We start from the raw sequence: 14,847 nt of genomic DNA, 5'->3' as shown, positions 1-14,847 counted from the left end.
TTTGTAGCAGAAACTGGAGGTTTTCTGGAAAGGCAAGGAAGCATGTTCCAGGTAAATCAGATGAGAGCAGTTCTCCAGAACAACCTATATATGTCCCTAGGAGCAGATAAGACTGAAAATAATAGAAATATTAATTGGATTGTTATATACAAGGGGAAAAGAATAACTAAAAAGTTATTGTTTTATAAATATTTTTATAGATATCACAAAACAGCCTCTGGCTCTATTCCATGAAAAATTGCATGTATGTATTTATGTCTGTATGTAAAAGAGCTAATGAGCTGTGAAAAACTTTCCACTGATTTGAAGAATAAATTCTGAGGGGGGATAAAATCAACCCAAAACAGTCAGGAAGTTTAAAGAAAACCATGGACTTGGGAAGTATAATGGAAATATAAGCAAAGAAAAATAGCATGGTCAAAGAAAGCTTCATGTAGAATGAAAAAGGATCAGTCAGTATCTTCCATTTGAATAGCAAGTGTTTACATTTCTGTAGTGGTATGGTGATAATGGCCTGTAGTCCTGTCAGACTGTATTTTTTCTACTCAGGGATGTGCAGGGTAAACACAGCTTGTGGAACAAGGGCAGTGGTCTTTCCTGGCTTAGTCATCAGCACAGCAGTCCCCTTTTGTTAATGCTTTTTTTGAGGAAGCACATTGCAGGAGGAAAAGCAGGCAGTTGTGTGCTGGACTTCCCGATTGAAAAGTCTTGGCCTGTAGATATTACCTGACTCTTTTGCCAGAATATCAAATCTAGAGAGATAAAATGAGTTTTTGTGGTGAACTCCATTCTGAGTGAAAAAACATACCTATGGGAAATACTAACTTTGCATAATATGAACTTTACATAAAATCCAATATGGGTGTATTACAGCAAGATTATTAGAAGTCTGCAAAATTATTCACCGTCTTCAGTGCTGAATATTGCACAATGGCATAGAATTCCTCTTGGAGTTTCTGATGTCTGTGTTGTGTTGTTGTTGCTGTTTATAAATTACCACAGGAGCCACCAGCTGTCGTCCTATAAATTTTATTGGCACTCTGTAAATATTAAATCAGCCTGCTAAAATCAAGCCATGTGCAGTAACAGCTGAGGCTCTGTTATAGAGAGCACATGCAGAAAAGAGGTGTGCGCTGTGACTCCCACGATTTTTACAGCTTACAAGCCCCTTGCTTCTTGAGACTGTTTTCCTGGATTCATTTTGAGCCCAATTGTGCCCCTTATCCTACATGCAGAAGGGGAATTCTCTGTGCACAGATACATTCTGAGCTGAGAAATCAGCCTTCTCAGCAATATTCAGCTTCTTGGGTCCTTCTAAAATGTGCAGTTTGTTACTACCACTTTTCTGCAGCATTGCTGCATTGCTCACTCTCTTGTAAACCTTGGTGGCATACATAGAAGACACCTGTAAATTCCTGAATGGGAGAAGAATTCTTGATGTTGTGAAGATCTGTGTCATGAAGACAAAAGTCTGTCGATGAAACAGCACACTGAAGCAAAACCTGTTGTGGCCCAGAAGTTTTGTCAGTCACAATGTGACATATTGAGGATGAGTCTGTAGATGTTAAAGGAAAATGTGTCTCAGGCTCCCTTTTCTCTCTGACTTAAAAGCCAGAAAAATCAAAGGCAAGGTATGTTCTCCAATCTCTTTGTCTCAACAGAAGACATGGTGAAACCTACTGATCCTGCAATCCAGGTAGATTACATGGCATACTAAGGTAGACCAGGCAGTAGTCTCATTTAGGGAATTAATTTTCATTTTAGGCACTTCAGTGGTGTGAGGAGTTCTGCTCAAATAGTGTCCAGCTGCAGATGTCCTAGTATTAGCTCTTCTAATGCCTCTCTTCCTCCAAGAGTTGCTGTCTAAAGACCAGACAGGACAACAGACTGCTTAAATGTTGCACATCTACTGCAGGTGAGTTTGGACAAGCTTCAGCAGATACTCCATTGTTCAGAAGACAGCTTAGGTACATGCCTGCTTGGTTTGAACACCCTGGCTGTGGGCTGCAGCCACCAGCAAAATGTCAGGTTAAATGACTGGTAAAAGCAGGAAAGTGAAAATGCCTCAGAAAAGCCCTTAGAGAAACATCAGGCTAGCCCTGATTTTTTTTATTTATTATTGTTATTGTTATTATTATTATTATTATTATTATTATTATTATTATTAGTTAGCTTCTGGCTGATTTTTTACTTTACAAGTTAAAAAGCATTTCGCTAATGCCCTGGAGCCTGAGCCACAGAAAACAGGACAATTTTGTTCTCAGTGAGGATAGTTAACGTTTTATCAATATTCTTTGATGTATCACGATCCTGGAGGGCTGCACAGGCCAGCTCCCCCCCGGTCCGAGGTCCCTGGTTCATGTAATCCCACCGGATTCGGGGCGAGCGGCCCCCGAGGTTCCACGGCATGGTCTGAGTCTCCAAACCACGTCAATTCAGCAGGAATATAGTGAGGCGAAAGAAGAACTGGACTCCATCTCTGTTCTGGCAGAGAGGTTTATTTGGGGTAACAGGGAAAAGGGAGTTGCAGGGGAGGAGAAGAGGGGAGGAAGAGCAGGGACAGGATAAGGGCTGCCAGCCCAGAGATGCAGAGACCTCGAGCTGATCCGGACATCGCCTTATAAAGGGAAAGGAAGGGGAGGGACTGTCTCCCCTAGAGCCAGTCTCGGGGAGTCTGAAGGGAAGACAGGCATAGGGAACCCACCAATAGATTTCGGGGTACAGCAGAGCGTATTTCAAAATGAACCAATGGTATACAAAGCAGAAGGACAAAAGAGCACATGGAATCCTGAAACCCCACATTGCTACAATTCTTGTAGTAGAGTTTAGAATACTAATAGAATAGCTACTGTTTAGAATTCCCATTTTTTCTCACCTGAGCAGAGGGAGTGTGCACAGCTGTCAGGGAATGATTTCAGGTGAGATGAAGTTGGCGGTTACGTGCCAGACATTCAAGGAGTTTGGTTTAGCACAACAGAAAATGCAATATTTGTAATTTGTTACCAATGTTTCCTGTTTCTGCTGGTAAACTGTCTGATGGAGGACCCAAAGTAGCCCCCACTCCACACCTCTTAAAAATGCACCATCTGGCACAGCACATACTTCTGGGTGCATTGTGCAAGATTTGTTGCTCCAGATGGATTATGGTCAAATCTATGGGGACTGATGGGATTCATCCAAGAATCCTCAAAGATTCATTGCAAAGCCTCTCTCAATAATTTTAGAGTAGTCTTGGAAACCCAGAGCAGTCCCAGCTGACTGGAGGCTGGAGAATATTGTCCAATTATTAAGAGGGACAAGACACAGGACCCCAGAAACTGCAGACATGTCAGTCTTACTTCAGTGTGTAGTAAAGTTATGGAGAAGATTATTCTGGGAGTTATTGAAAACACCTGAAGGACAACACAGTCATTGGTCAGAGCCAGCATATCTTCATGAGGAGAATGTCCTGCTTATCAAACCTGATTTCCTTTTATGACAAGGTAACACACCCTGTTGGTCAAGGGGACCTGGTTGATGTAATCTTTTTGATTTCAGTGAAGTTTTGATACTGTCCCTCACAGGATCCTTCTGGACAAATGTCCAGCCCACAGCTAGATAAACACAACATGTGATGGGTGAGCAACTGGCTCATGGATTGGACACAAGGGGTTACAGGGAATGGAGTGACATCAGCCTGGGGACCTGTCACTGGTGGGACTCCACAGGACTCCATCCTCGGCCCTGTGCTCTTCAACAGCTTCATAAATTCCTTGGATGCAGGACTGGAAGGGATACTCAGCAAGTTTGCAGATGATACAAAATTGAGCAAAGCTGTTGACTCCCTGGAGGACAGAGAGACCCTGCAGAGAGACCTTCATAAAGTGGGAGGGCTGGGCAATCACCAACCATATGATGTTCAGTAAGGGAAAGTGCTGGATTCTGCACCTGGGATGGGCAACCCTGGATGTACAGAGAGACTGGGGAATGAGATGCTGGAAAGCAGTGCCACGGAAAGGGACCTGGGGGTCCTGGTCAGTGCAAAGCTGAATAGGAGTCAGCAGTGCCCTGGCAGCCAGGAGGGCCAAGTGTGTCCTGGGGGGCATCAGGCACAGCATGGCCAGCTGGGCAAGGGAGGGGATTGTCCTGCTCTGCTCTGCACTGGGGTAGCCTCACCTTGAGTATTGTGTACATTTTTGGTCACCTTAATATGAGAAAGGTATTACTAGAGAGTATCCCAAGGAGGGCATTGAAGATGGTGAAGGGCCTTGATGGGAACCCTTATAAGGAGCAGCTGAGGTTACTTGATCTGTTCAGTCTGGAGGAGACTGAGGGGAGACCTCATTTGGGTTAACTTCCTTTGTCAAGGAAAGAAAGGGGAGGGGCAGACACTCTTTTCTGTGGTGATGAGTGAGAGAACCCAAGCAAATGGCCTGAAGCTGTGTGAGACGAGGTTTGGGTTGGATATTTGGAAACGGTTCTTCCTCCAGAGGGTGGTTGTGCACTGGAACAGGCTCCCCAGGGAAGTGATCCCAGCACTAGCCTGACAGTTCAAGCTTTTGAACAATGCTATTAAGCACAGGTCGTGACTCTTGAGGATGGTGCTCTGCACGGCCAGGAGCTGGACTCAATGATTCTTGTGTGTCCCTTCCAACTCATCATGTTCTGTGTTTTTGTGATCCCAGACATGATTATGCCTCTGTAGACTGGCAGAAAGCTTCTATTTGAGTAAGGAGTTTTGTTTTGCTCTTGCAGCAAGGAGTGAGTGAATACATTTAGGAGAAAGCACTGCAAGAGATTTCACCCCTTGCCAGTAAACACTAGTCAGCTGAGAGCCATGGGGTTAGTCCTGAGTGTTTCATAAATGGTGAACAAAGTACCTAGCACAGCATGAAGTGCAGCTTCAGAGACTTCCCCTGGAATACGTGGTTGTGCAGAATTCAGTAGGAGTTTGATGTAATCCTGGTGTTTGATGTATTTACAGGCATTAAAGCTGGTTGCATTAAACCTGTACTTAAAAGAAGAGCCTGGACTGAAGATATATTTTGCTAAGACAATACAAAAAAACAGCCCTGCTCTTCAATTATTTTCTCCATACAGCACTCCCACTTGAAAAGGAGACAGTAGGACAAGTGAAATGGCAGAAGCGTAGAAACTCTGCTTGGAATTGATCTGAATTTTCAGAGAGCTCTGCAACTATAGCTTCGTCTTGTTCTGTAAGATAGGTTTGCACAAGGAGTGCTCTAAAATAGATCCCGTTAACAGCACTTACCTTGTAAGCATAGCTGCACTGGAAGAGCTTTCATTACAGAAAGCATGCAGACTCTGAGTGGAGAAAACTAGGTTTTGTTAATATAATGTTACTACTGAAAGCATCCGTGTAGTGATACGGATCACACCTCTCACCTTTCTGATCCACAGTGTTCTGCTTGTAGGGGTCATCATTATGCTGAGAGAGCAAAATCCTGTTAGCCCCTTGATCCAACATATTCCTAATATGGATTTTTTAAAGGCTGAGAAATCTGATCCAATTAACACATTGATTGATTTTGCAGAATACTGTGCTAATTACATGCAGCCAGTCATTGCTGGGTTAATTAACATGCATCCAAAAAACCTACAGCACTAATCTAATTAGCAATTACTACAGCTGTCATTACCTCTTTTCACCTACTTTTAAGCTGTGCAAATTCACACTAAGAATCTCATCCTGCAAACTCCTTACATGAATAGCTTTCTCTGACTGCAATAATGCTTCAGCACAGAGAAGGAGCTTTAAAAATTAGGCTGAACACTTTGCAGTCCACAATATAATTTTGGTTCAGCCATCCTCATGATAAACTCGTAGCATATCAGTCAGTTTTGTCAAAATTACAACACTGGAAGATTTTTCTTTTTAATTGACTTGGTCTTATTGGAAGCATATGTAGGTCATACCTTCAAGTGGTTCTCTCTGTAAGTATCAGACCTAAAAACATACTTGCATTTCAGACTACCAAAAAAAAAAATGTGGACAAACATTCTAATTTATTCAGACAGCTTTAAAACATGGGACAAACATTCTGAGTAAAACATCTCAGAACACTTGGCTTTTTCAGATGTAAAAAAAAAATCACCAGTAAAGAGAAAAAAAATTGAGAACTTTAATGCTTTGTGTGCTTTTCTACCTTAGGCTTGATTAAAAATGAGCACCAATTTTCACATACAATACAGGGATTATAAGACCTTGATACCTAGTTACTTGGAATTACATCATATATCATGCCATAGCATATAAACAGCCATACAGAGTTTGCACATCAGACCTTCATGTAAAAGAATAGAGAGAAGGCTTTCTTCAGTTTTAGTATGCCGTTTTTATTATTTAAAACCAGGTTTGTATAGGTTTGTATATAGTATATGGTTATCTTTCATACAGATTAGCATATAGTTATCTTTCATACAGTTACCTTTATATGAAAGGGTACTGTATGAATGATAACTATATACTAATCGTTAATTCATTCACTGTGAGTGAATTGCAGAAGCAAACAGCTTCAGATTCAGTATCAGAACATAATTCAGATGCAATTTTTAGTAAATATTCAACATACATCTTGCACTCCAAAGCCATGCCACACATATTTTCTGACAGAATATTAAGATACTTCTAATCCCATTGCAGTTCAAATATGAGGGATTATCTATGCAGCCCTTGAATTTGACCAGCTAAGTCAATAGTGATTTCCAGTACTCTAAAAGACCTGTGGCAGTTTAACAACAGTGGCCCTGGTCTGAGAGCAGATTCTCAGAGGGCTGAAAAAACTGGCTTAGAAAAATGCTGAACTCTAGTTGCTGGAAGCTGATCTGTCTGGTGTGCCAGGTCTGCAAGAGAAATCCAGGGAGAAGCAGCTGGAGAGAGCAGGAAAGCCAGCAGTTTGGCTAACAGCCACTGGTGCTGTGTTGCCTAGCAGACGACTCTGACCCTTCCTAGCAGAGTTCTCTCAGCTGTTCCTGTTAAGCTGTCAAGGTATTGCTATGATGATAAAGTCCTTCTCAGATTTTCTGTCACACAAATGCCTTTTCTGCTTTAGTTTAAGTGTTGAGAACATAATTTAAACTTTATATTAGATTCACTGACAATGTTAAAATGTATCAGACTGTAAAATGTGCATTTTCTTTGCATGGTGAATTTAAATAATAACAACAATGCATTCATCTGTGATGTTTTGTGTAGGAGTATAGCATTTTTTTTTCTTCTTCTGTAATTGAACACTGAGTAAAAATAAAGGTACAGAGCGAATGCAGGCATGTGGAAAAGAGCAAGTAGTTTCTATGGCAAAATATACTTTGCAGCCATTATCTGTTGGTGTAAATTGTGTGGTATATTAGTTTCCAGTGAGAACGGAACTCCAACTGGGAGCAATCAGTATGACATTAACTAGTCACAGCTTTCTAGGTACCTCATGTCCATTTATGTTTTACACTCTCCAGCCATTATCTTGATGTAAAAGTAAACCTGTTTTTGCAGGGAACAGACTAAATCTCATCTTTGTTGCCAATACGTCTATATTGGCACTCCCTGCAAGCAAAGGCAATGAAAACAAGTCAACATTTGGTTTATGCACAGATAAATCATGTCAGTTCTTCAGCCTTTGTTTACTAGCATCCTAGAAACAGTAATAGGAAGGGTGGAAAAATTTTTAAAGTTTTCCTTTGTTAAAGTAAGACCTTTACACATAAGCCTAGTAATTTCATTTCCTTAACAGCTGCAAGGAAATATCTGTTACATTTTAGGTAAAGTTATTGTTGAAACAAAGATCGTGTAGAAAGTCTACATTTTGATTTTTGAATACCAGAGTAATGAAAATTTGTTTGGATTTTTTAATTGGAAAATTCTTATGATCAAGAGGTACTTTAAGAAGTTAATTGTGTTCATGTGCATTTGCATATAAGTCTGACAGTAGAGATCCAATCACAGGGTCTTTAATCTTCCGAGTTTCACATTTGCACTCTTCTACAATCATGATTTCTTTGACCACTGGAACAGAATCAGTGCAGTTGAGATCCAGGCGCTTCATAGAGAACTTGCTGGGCAAGCAATGAGAACAGAAGGTGTAAGGATGATCCTCTGAACCAGGAACGTGAAGGGAACTACATTTTCCATAACACAGATTGTTCTGTACTGTCACCTTCTCACAGCTGCTATGTGTAACACCCTGAAACAGAAAGCAGTTTAAGGTTTCTGATACAGAAATGGCCCATGGACTCACTAGAAGGCGTGAATGAAGAAAACCCACTACACTTTTTCTTCTCAGAACAAATAGTAAACAGGCCACATCTGTATGTAAATACATCTGTATGAAATAAGTTTAGTTCTGGATATGAAAAGATGTGGTCCTTGACAGATTGTGATTACAGAAACACTGAGAATAGATGGTGACTTACAAGGAATAGAGCACTTTTACCTATACCGTTTGCTTGTCGTGACATTGCAATATAACAGAATGGCTTCATCTATGCATGTAATTTACCAGTCCTCCAAAATGCTTAGCACAGAACTAGACATAAGCATCAGTTTTCCAATTAATACAGGACAAAAGAATCCTTGCTTAGCTGTAAGAAAACAGCCAGCTTCTCCTGTAAATACTTGTCTTGAGACTCTGTGTACACCCACACGCACACACACACACAAACACACACACACACACACATACATATATCTATATCTGTCTATTGAGAGAGAGATTATAATTCAGATCTACAAACAGTTGATATGTATAATCATTGAGTGGATAATTACTCCTCACTTCCCTACTTGCTTAGGCTGTGTCAGAATATCTGTATAAATATCAGCATATATATATATCAGCATATCAGCATATAAATAATCAATAACTCTATGAATATTGAGTGTGCGGCTTTCCAGTGCTGCAATTTAGTGGTTTGCCTCATCAGACTAAAGCTTTTTCATCAGTGTCTTTCAGCCACTTATCATGAGCAAGTGTTCTGAAGCCCTGTGACGTAGCCATTAACCTAAGCTATGACCCTTTAGCTGCTGATTAGAAGAGAGAGGGGGAAAGGCATGCTTGTTGATCTTGGATACCTGTTCTTACCTGGGCAAAAGGCAGGGTTCTGCAGTTTTCTAGGTGCATTTCATTGGTCTTGATTGGCAGGACAACCTCCTCAGATGCTGAATTTTTCTTTAACATGAAGTGGTCCCAAAATTTCTTGGCATCTTTTTTGTAGGGAAATTCAGACTCTCTCTTGCTCGAATAATCAGGTGGAGAGAAGTTTTCCACAGCAGAGATCTCTCTGGGTGCTGCCCACATTCTTAGGTCTTGGTCTGCATGGAGTCCTGCATTGGGAAGAATAAATCTGGACATTTTTTTCTCCTCTTTCTTCTCACTTCCAGATGCTGTCTGTGGAATTGATACAAAAAAGCTTGGTACTCCCAGGGTCTCAGCAGCACCTACTGGATTCTTGCTTACCAGCTCAGAAGAGCTCTGACTTTCAAACAGATTTTTGTCCAAGTAGAAAAAGTGTTGAAGTGGCCTTCGGTTTTTCCTTTGGTGTGAATTTCTCTGTGGTTCTGTGGCTCCAAGACATGAGAGCACTAACATCTGAAGGAGAAGCAGTGACATGATCCTGGAAAGTGCAACCTTGTAGTCCTGCTGCTGTTGCAGTGAATGTAGTATGCTAGCTTTATATTAGACCCTAGTGTCAGATTATGGCAGAGGAGAGGAGGGCTCAGGGGAGACCCTGGTGTGGCTAATTGCATTCATTTACTATAGATTACAATTATGATAGGGAAGTTTGTGCTAATGAAACTCTGCTTTCAATCTGAGTTATGTGTATTAGAAGCTCCTATCTAAAATCTAGTAACCCAGGATGTTGTGGAGGACAGAAGGAGTCAACAGGAGGAAATGTTTGGATAAGGTGTCTAGTTTAGGCTGAGGAATTAAGGAAACATTTGGGGTTGTGTATTAGAATGTTCAATGTGGTCTTCATTGTTTATTTTGACTTTCCATTCCGTAGAGCCAGAGACTGTCAAAACAGGGAGTGTTATTTCATTACAATAGGAAAAGGCGAGTTGATTAAAGTTGGCTAAAACAGTAAGGTAGAGTTGGAGACCATGTTTTCAAAAGTTAAGTCTAACTTTGGTCTTTCAGATTTAGGGATATGACCCAGGTCTGCGTCGCTGACAGACTGATGCTCAGACAATGGGAGCAATCAGTCAGGGGGCACTAGAGCTTGCTTCATCTTCCTCAGAAGGTTTGCAGCTGCTGGAGTGCAGACATGTCACTGGCACAGAGCAAAAGGTCTCAGGGTGAAGAAACTGCTTCCTATGTTCTCAAAGATTAACTAACAATGCCACATCCTTTTCAGGAATAAAAACCACTCTAGGCATCCTATAAAGTCAGTAAACAAAATGAACATTTAAATAAATCATGTTAGAGAAGACGTATTTTATCATTTTAGCTATCAATGTCTCAACAGAAATACTTAAAGACTACTAGACCCTAAAATAGAGGCATCTTTTGCAAAATTACCATGTTATGCAACATGTAAGAAAAGAAAATCTGCTAGTATAGCATATAGAGAAGAGTTTTGGGAGAAGGAAAGGTTATTTTTAATAAATACTGCGGTGATCCTGATAATAAAATACTTAAAGGAAATTCTGCTTCAGATAATTTGCCATTTAGGTACTCTAATCTCTACACACTCCCGTTTCTACCAAAGTCTATCAGTAGACTCTAAAGTTTGTATTATTCTTGAAAAATGAAGTGGTGTGTACTAGATGTATGAAGTTATTTGACTTTCATTTCCAGGGAATTAATTTATTGCCTAGAACTGCAGTTTGAATCCTCACATCACATCTGTGTTGGCCAACAATTTGAACTGACGCAGTTGACTTTTGTAACTAAAATTCCTTGTATCTGATGTGTACTGGTAACAGTCACTCAAAACTATTCAACAATGACAAGAACATTAAATTTTGAGTTTTCCTTTTTTTTCCTCTTTGTGTTAGTTGCTGAAGAGCCCCAACACAGGGCTGATACTCAGAAAAATATTGTATTATACTGATGCACAGGATCTGACACGTTCGCCAATACCTTTCAAACATGAAATTTGGCTGTTTGAAGCAAGACGTGTATTTGCAGGTTATCTAAGTATGTCTCTGAAAATTAAGTAAATGGTAGAACTGGAATGATTGTGATGTCCAGAATATCTAAACTAAATTGGCCTGGGTTATTGTTGCAGTGTAAATGTTGACAAGGACTGTATAAAATCATAGCAGTGATATATATGTATAGATGTTTTGCTGCTAATGTTACATTGCAGTGCAGTAGCAATGAAAAAACTTTTCAAGATCAGAATCCATTACTGGTACATACCATTCTGTCCTGTAACATATAGTAAGAAGAAAGGCCTTTGAGGGCTTCAGATATAAATGCTCAAATTATTATTTACAAAAGGGCAGGGAAGAAGACTGAAGCAAAGCAGTGCCAGCAAGTCACTGTGCAAGCTGCTCTGTATACCAAAGGCTGATAAAAGAGCTCTCTTCACTTCTACGTCAAGCGAGTTCTAGTTCTTGGGGTTTTTTGGATGGTTTTACCTAAGATCTGATGATGCAGCATGCCAGCTCTGGTTCTGCCAAGTCAGTCTAACACTGTTCCTTCATGTGTGCCAATAGTACTCTATGGCTGTTTTCCAAGAGAAAAAGTTGGTAAGATATGGGACCTGGTACATCTGAGCATGGTTTGTCCAATGTATGAATACTGTCTTAATGTGTTTTGGAGCTGGCTGCCTATGTAACTGTGCAGAGGCAGCAGGTCTCTCCTCAGTGTCTCAGCTTAGGGAAGAGCCTGCCTGAGTTTCAGGAAGGCATCCCAGCACAGACAGCAAGCTCAGAGAGTCATTCTGAAGTTAAATATAATAAGCATTTTCAAGTCTCTTTGTGGTGACATCAACTGCATAGACTAATAATTGACTACAGGGATTGGACTGGGCACATAATCATTATGTTCCAAATAGGCCTATTCTCAGATTTCTACGAATAAAGTAATGCTGTTTCTTTTCTAAAAAACTTGTTTTCCTGCCTGATTACCCTTTCATGTAAGCATGAGCATGTTTTCACTGTATTTTGGTTTTTAAATCTTGTGGCTATATACAGCAGTGTCTTTCAAGCAGGCATTGATTTGGCTTCATAGTACCAATTTATTCAGGACATTCTGTTTTCACTAGAAATAGTCACTGTGAACGTTTGCCCATCCTTTTAAAATTGTCAGGTCCATAGATGACAAGTGCTATGCAAATGCAAAGTGGTGTTATTCGTTTGTTTCAAAGCTGGAGTTTATTCCGTCATTAGGGACATAAACTGAGTAATTATCTATGCTGCCAGTTGATGCCTAAAAATAATTCTTGGGCAGTGCTTGAATTACTTGCCTTCTGTTGAGCTAAATAGTCTCATCATACCATGATTGATGATAAAATCATTAAAATGGATTTTATATATACAGTGCAATTCAATATCTTATAATTTTCAAAACACATCGTATGTAGACAAACTTGTATCCAGATATATCTTTTACAGATCCCATATGAAGACCTCGGAACTAATGAACTATCACTATGCAGTTTATTCTCCAATAATTATACTTATCAAAGAAGGCCATCTGTGGTCTTTGTTTTACTGAGTTTCAGGGAAACAGATCACATACACACCTCATGGGAAATTTTTAATTATGAAACTAAGTCTTTTAACAAGGTATGAGATGAAAGAAACAGACAATAGGTTTGTTTAGTTTTGTACCTCCAATCTTAGATATTCTACATCATGAACTTGCCTCCATTTCAAGTCCTCTGTCGTACTGTTTCTATCTTCATTTATATTTTCCTGTTCGCATCTCTCTGTTTCTTTTCTGTGTTCTGGTAACAGAACCAAGAACAACATTAAGTTTCATACTGCAGCCAAAATGAAGGTGCTCACACTTTTAAATGTTTGTTTATGGCTTCAGTGGGGCTCAGATGAGCATCCTTTCACATGTATTGGCCCATGTTCTCCTGGCTGTAGGTACATGCACAGGATGCAATGGGTGGTTCTATCTCTGTTACAATTGTTTAGACTGCTAGGTTTTGTACAGGTGTCCACTTCCTGAGGCGTTTCCTGAATGGTACTGCCACATATGTACTGCCTAATTGACAGTGTATCCAATTCCAGTCCCAGCCTGAGGGGTTCTCTGGGGTGTGTGGTTGATTGCTGCAGCTTGCTAAGGTGTGGGACAGGAAGAAAGAGATTGGGAAGACCTGTGAGACAGAGGAGGCTGGGCAAAGACACATTTCAGCCTTACAGAAAATGCATCTTCCTAGATTGTTATGAATAATTTGAGAGACAGAGATTATTCACTGCAGAAGGTGACACCACCAACAAAATGTCTGTAACATAATCCAAGGAAGAAGGTGCAGGTAAGATTTCTTTTATTAAAATAAAAATGTATATAGACATGTCTTAAAATTCTTCTGTCTGAATAAAATTATATTCTTTTGCTCTCTGTGCTTATATGCAATAATTCAGATACCAGATTCTTAATCACAGAATCACAAAATCATTAGGGTTGTAAGGGACCTCAGGAAATCATCCAGTCCAAACCCCCTGCCAAAGCAGGATCACCTAGAGCAGGTGAAACAAGAATGTGCCCAGGTTTGAGCATCTCTAGAGAAGGAGACTCCACAACCTCCCCAGACAGCCTGTTCCAGTGCTCTGCCATCCTCAATGCAAAGAAGTTCTTCCTCATGTTGAGGTGGAACTTTTTGTGCTTGAGTTTGTGGCCATCACTCCTCATCCTACCATTGGGCAGCACTGCGAAGAGTCTGGCCCCATCCTCCTGACACCCACCTTGGAGATATTTCTATGTATTGAGGAGATCCCCTCTCAGTCATCTCTTCTCCAGTCTAACCAGGCCCAGCTCCCAGAGCCTCTCCTCATGAGAGAGATGCTCCAGGCCCCTGATCATCCTTGTGGTCCTCCACTGGGCCCTCTCCAGCAGCTCCTGGTCTCTCTTGTGCTGAGGAGCCCAGAACTGGACACAGCACTCCAGAGGTGGCCTCACCAGGGCCGAGTAGAGGGGTAAGATCACTCATCTTGACCTGCTGGCCACACTTTTCCTGATGCACCCCAGGACACCACTGGCCCTCCTGGCCTCAAGGGCACTGACAGCTCTTGGACAACTTGTGATCCACCAAGTCCCAGGTCCTTCACAGAGCTGCTCTGTGCTGGCACTTGGGGCTGTTCCTCCCCAGCTGCAGACCCAACACTTGCCCTTGCTGAACCTCATTAGGTTTCTCTCTACCCAACCCTCCAACTGATCAAAGTCCCACAGAATGGCAGCACAGCCTTCAGGTGGATCAGCCACTCCCCCAGTTTAGTGTCACCAGCAAACTTGCTGAGAGTGTGTTTGATCCCTTCCTCCAGGTCGTGACAAACAAGTTGAATGAGACTGGACCCGGTAGTGATCCCTTGGGAACACCACTGACTGCAGGCTTCCAGCTGGACTCTGCTCCACTGATCATGACCCTCTGAGCTCTGCCTTCAGCCATTTCTTGATCCACCTGACTGTCCTTTCATCTACCCCCCATTTCCTGAGCTCACCTATGAGGGTGTTATGGGAGACAATGTCAAAAGCCTTGCTGAAGCTGAGGCAGACAACATCCACTGCTCTCCCCTCATTGACCCAGCCTATCCTGCTATCATGGAAGGCCATTGGATTGGTCAGCCAGGATTTTCCCTTGGTAAATCCATCCTGACTACTCCTAATGGCCTTCATTTCTTTCACGTGCTTGGTCATGACCTCCCAAGTGATCTGCTCCATCACCTTTCCAGGGATG

General features: G+C 41.3%; 1 protein-coding gene across 1 annotated transcript; it reads right to left on the bottom strand.

Annotated features, from left to right (window-relative positions):
- Positions 1-7,883: 7,883 nt before the first annotated feature.
- CER1 (cerberus 1, DAN family BMP antagonist) lies at positions 7,884-9,602 on the bottom strand. Its single transcript, XM_085043140.1, has 2 exons — positions 9,075-9,602; positions 7,884-8,177 (listed from the first exon to the last, which is right to left on the bottom strand). The coding sequence occupies exons 1-2, from the start codon at positions 9,600-9,602 to the stop codon at positions 7,884-7,886; spliced, it is 822 nt and encodes a 273-aa protein (XP_084899266.1).
- Between the last annotated feature and the right edge of the window lie 5,245 nt (positions 9,603-14,847).

Source organism: Lichenostomus cassidix, chromosome Z, assembly GCF_008360975.1.
Source record: "Lichenostomus cassidix isolate B80296 chromosome Z, HeHo_3.0, whole genome shotgun sequence".
NCBI lineage: Eukaryota > Metazoa > Chordata > Aves > Passeriformes > Meliphagidae > Lichenostomus > Lichenostomus cassidix.
Note: the sequence above shows the minus strand (reverse complement) of the source record. Positions and strands in the feature narration are given on the sequence as shown.

Coding starts and splice junctions, on each gene's coding strand:
- CER1 (XM_085043140.1), bottom strand. CDS start 9,602: ATGTCACTGCTTCTCCTTCAGATGTTAGTGCTCTCATGTCTTGGAGCC. Junction 8,178..9,074: donor GAACCCTGCCTTTTGCCCAG/GTAAGAACAGGT, acceptor TTTCTGTTTCAG/GGTGTTACACATAGCAGCTG.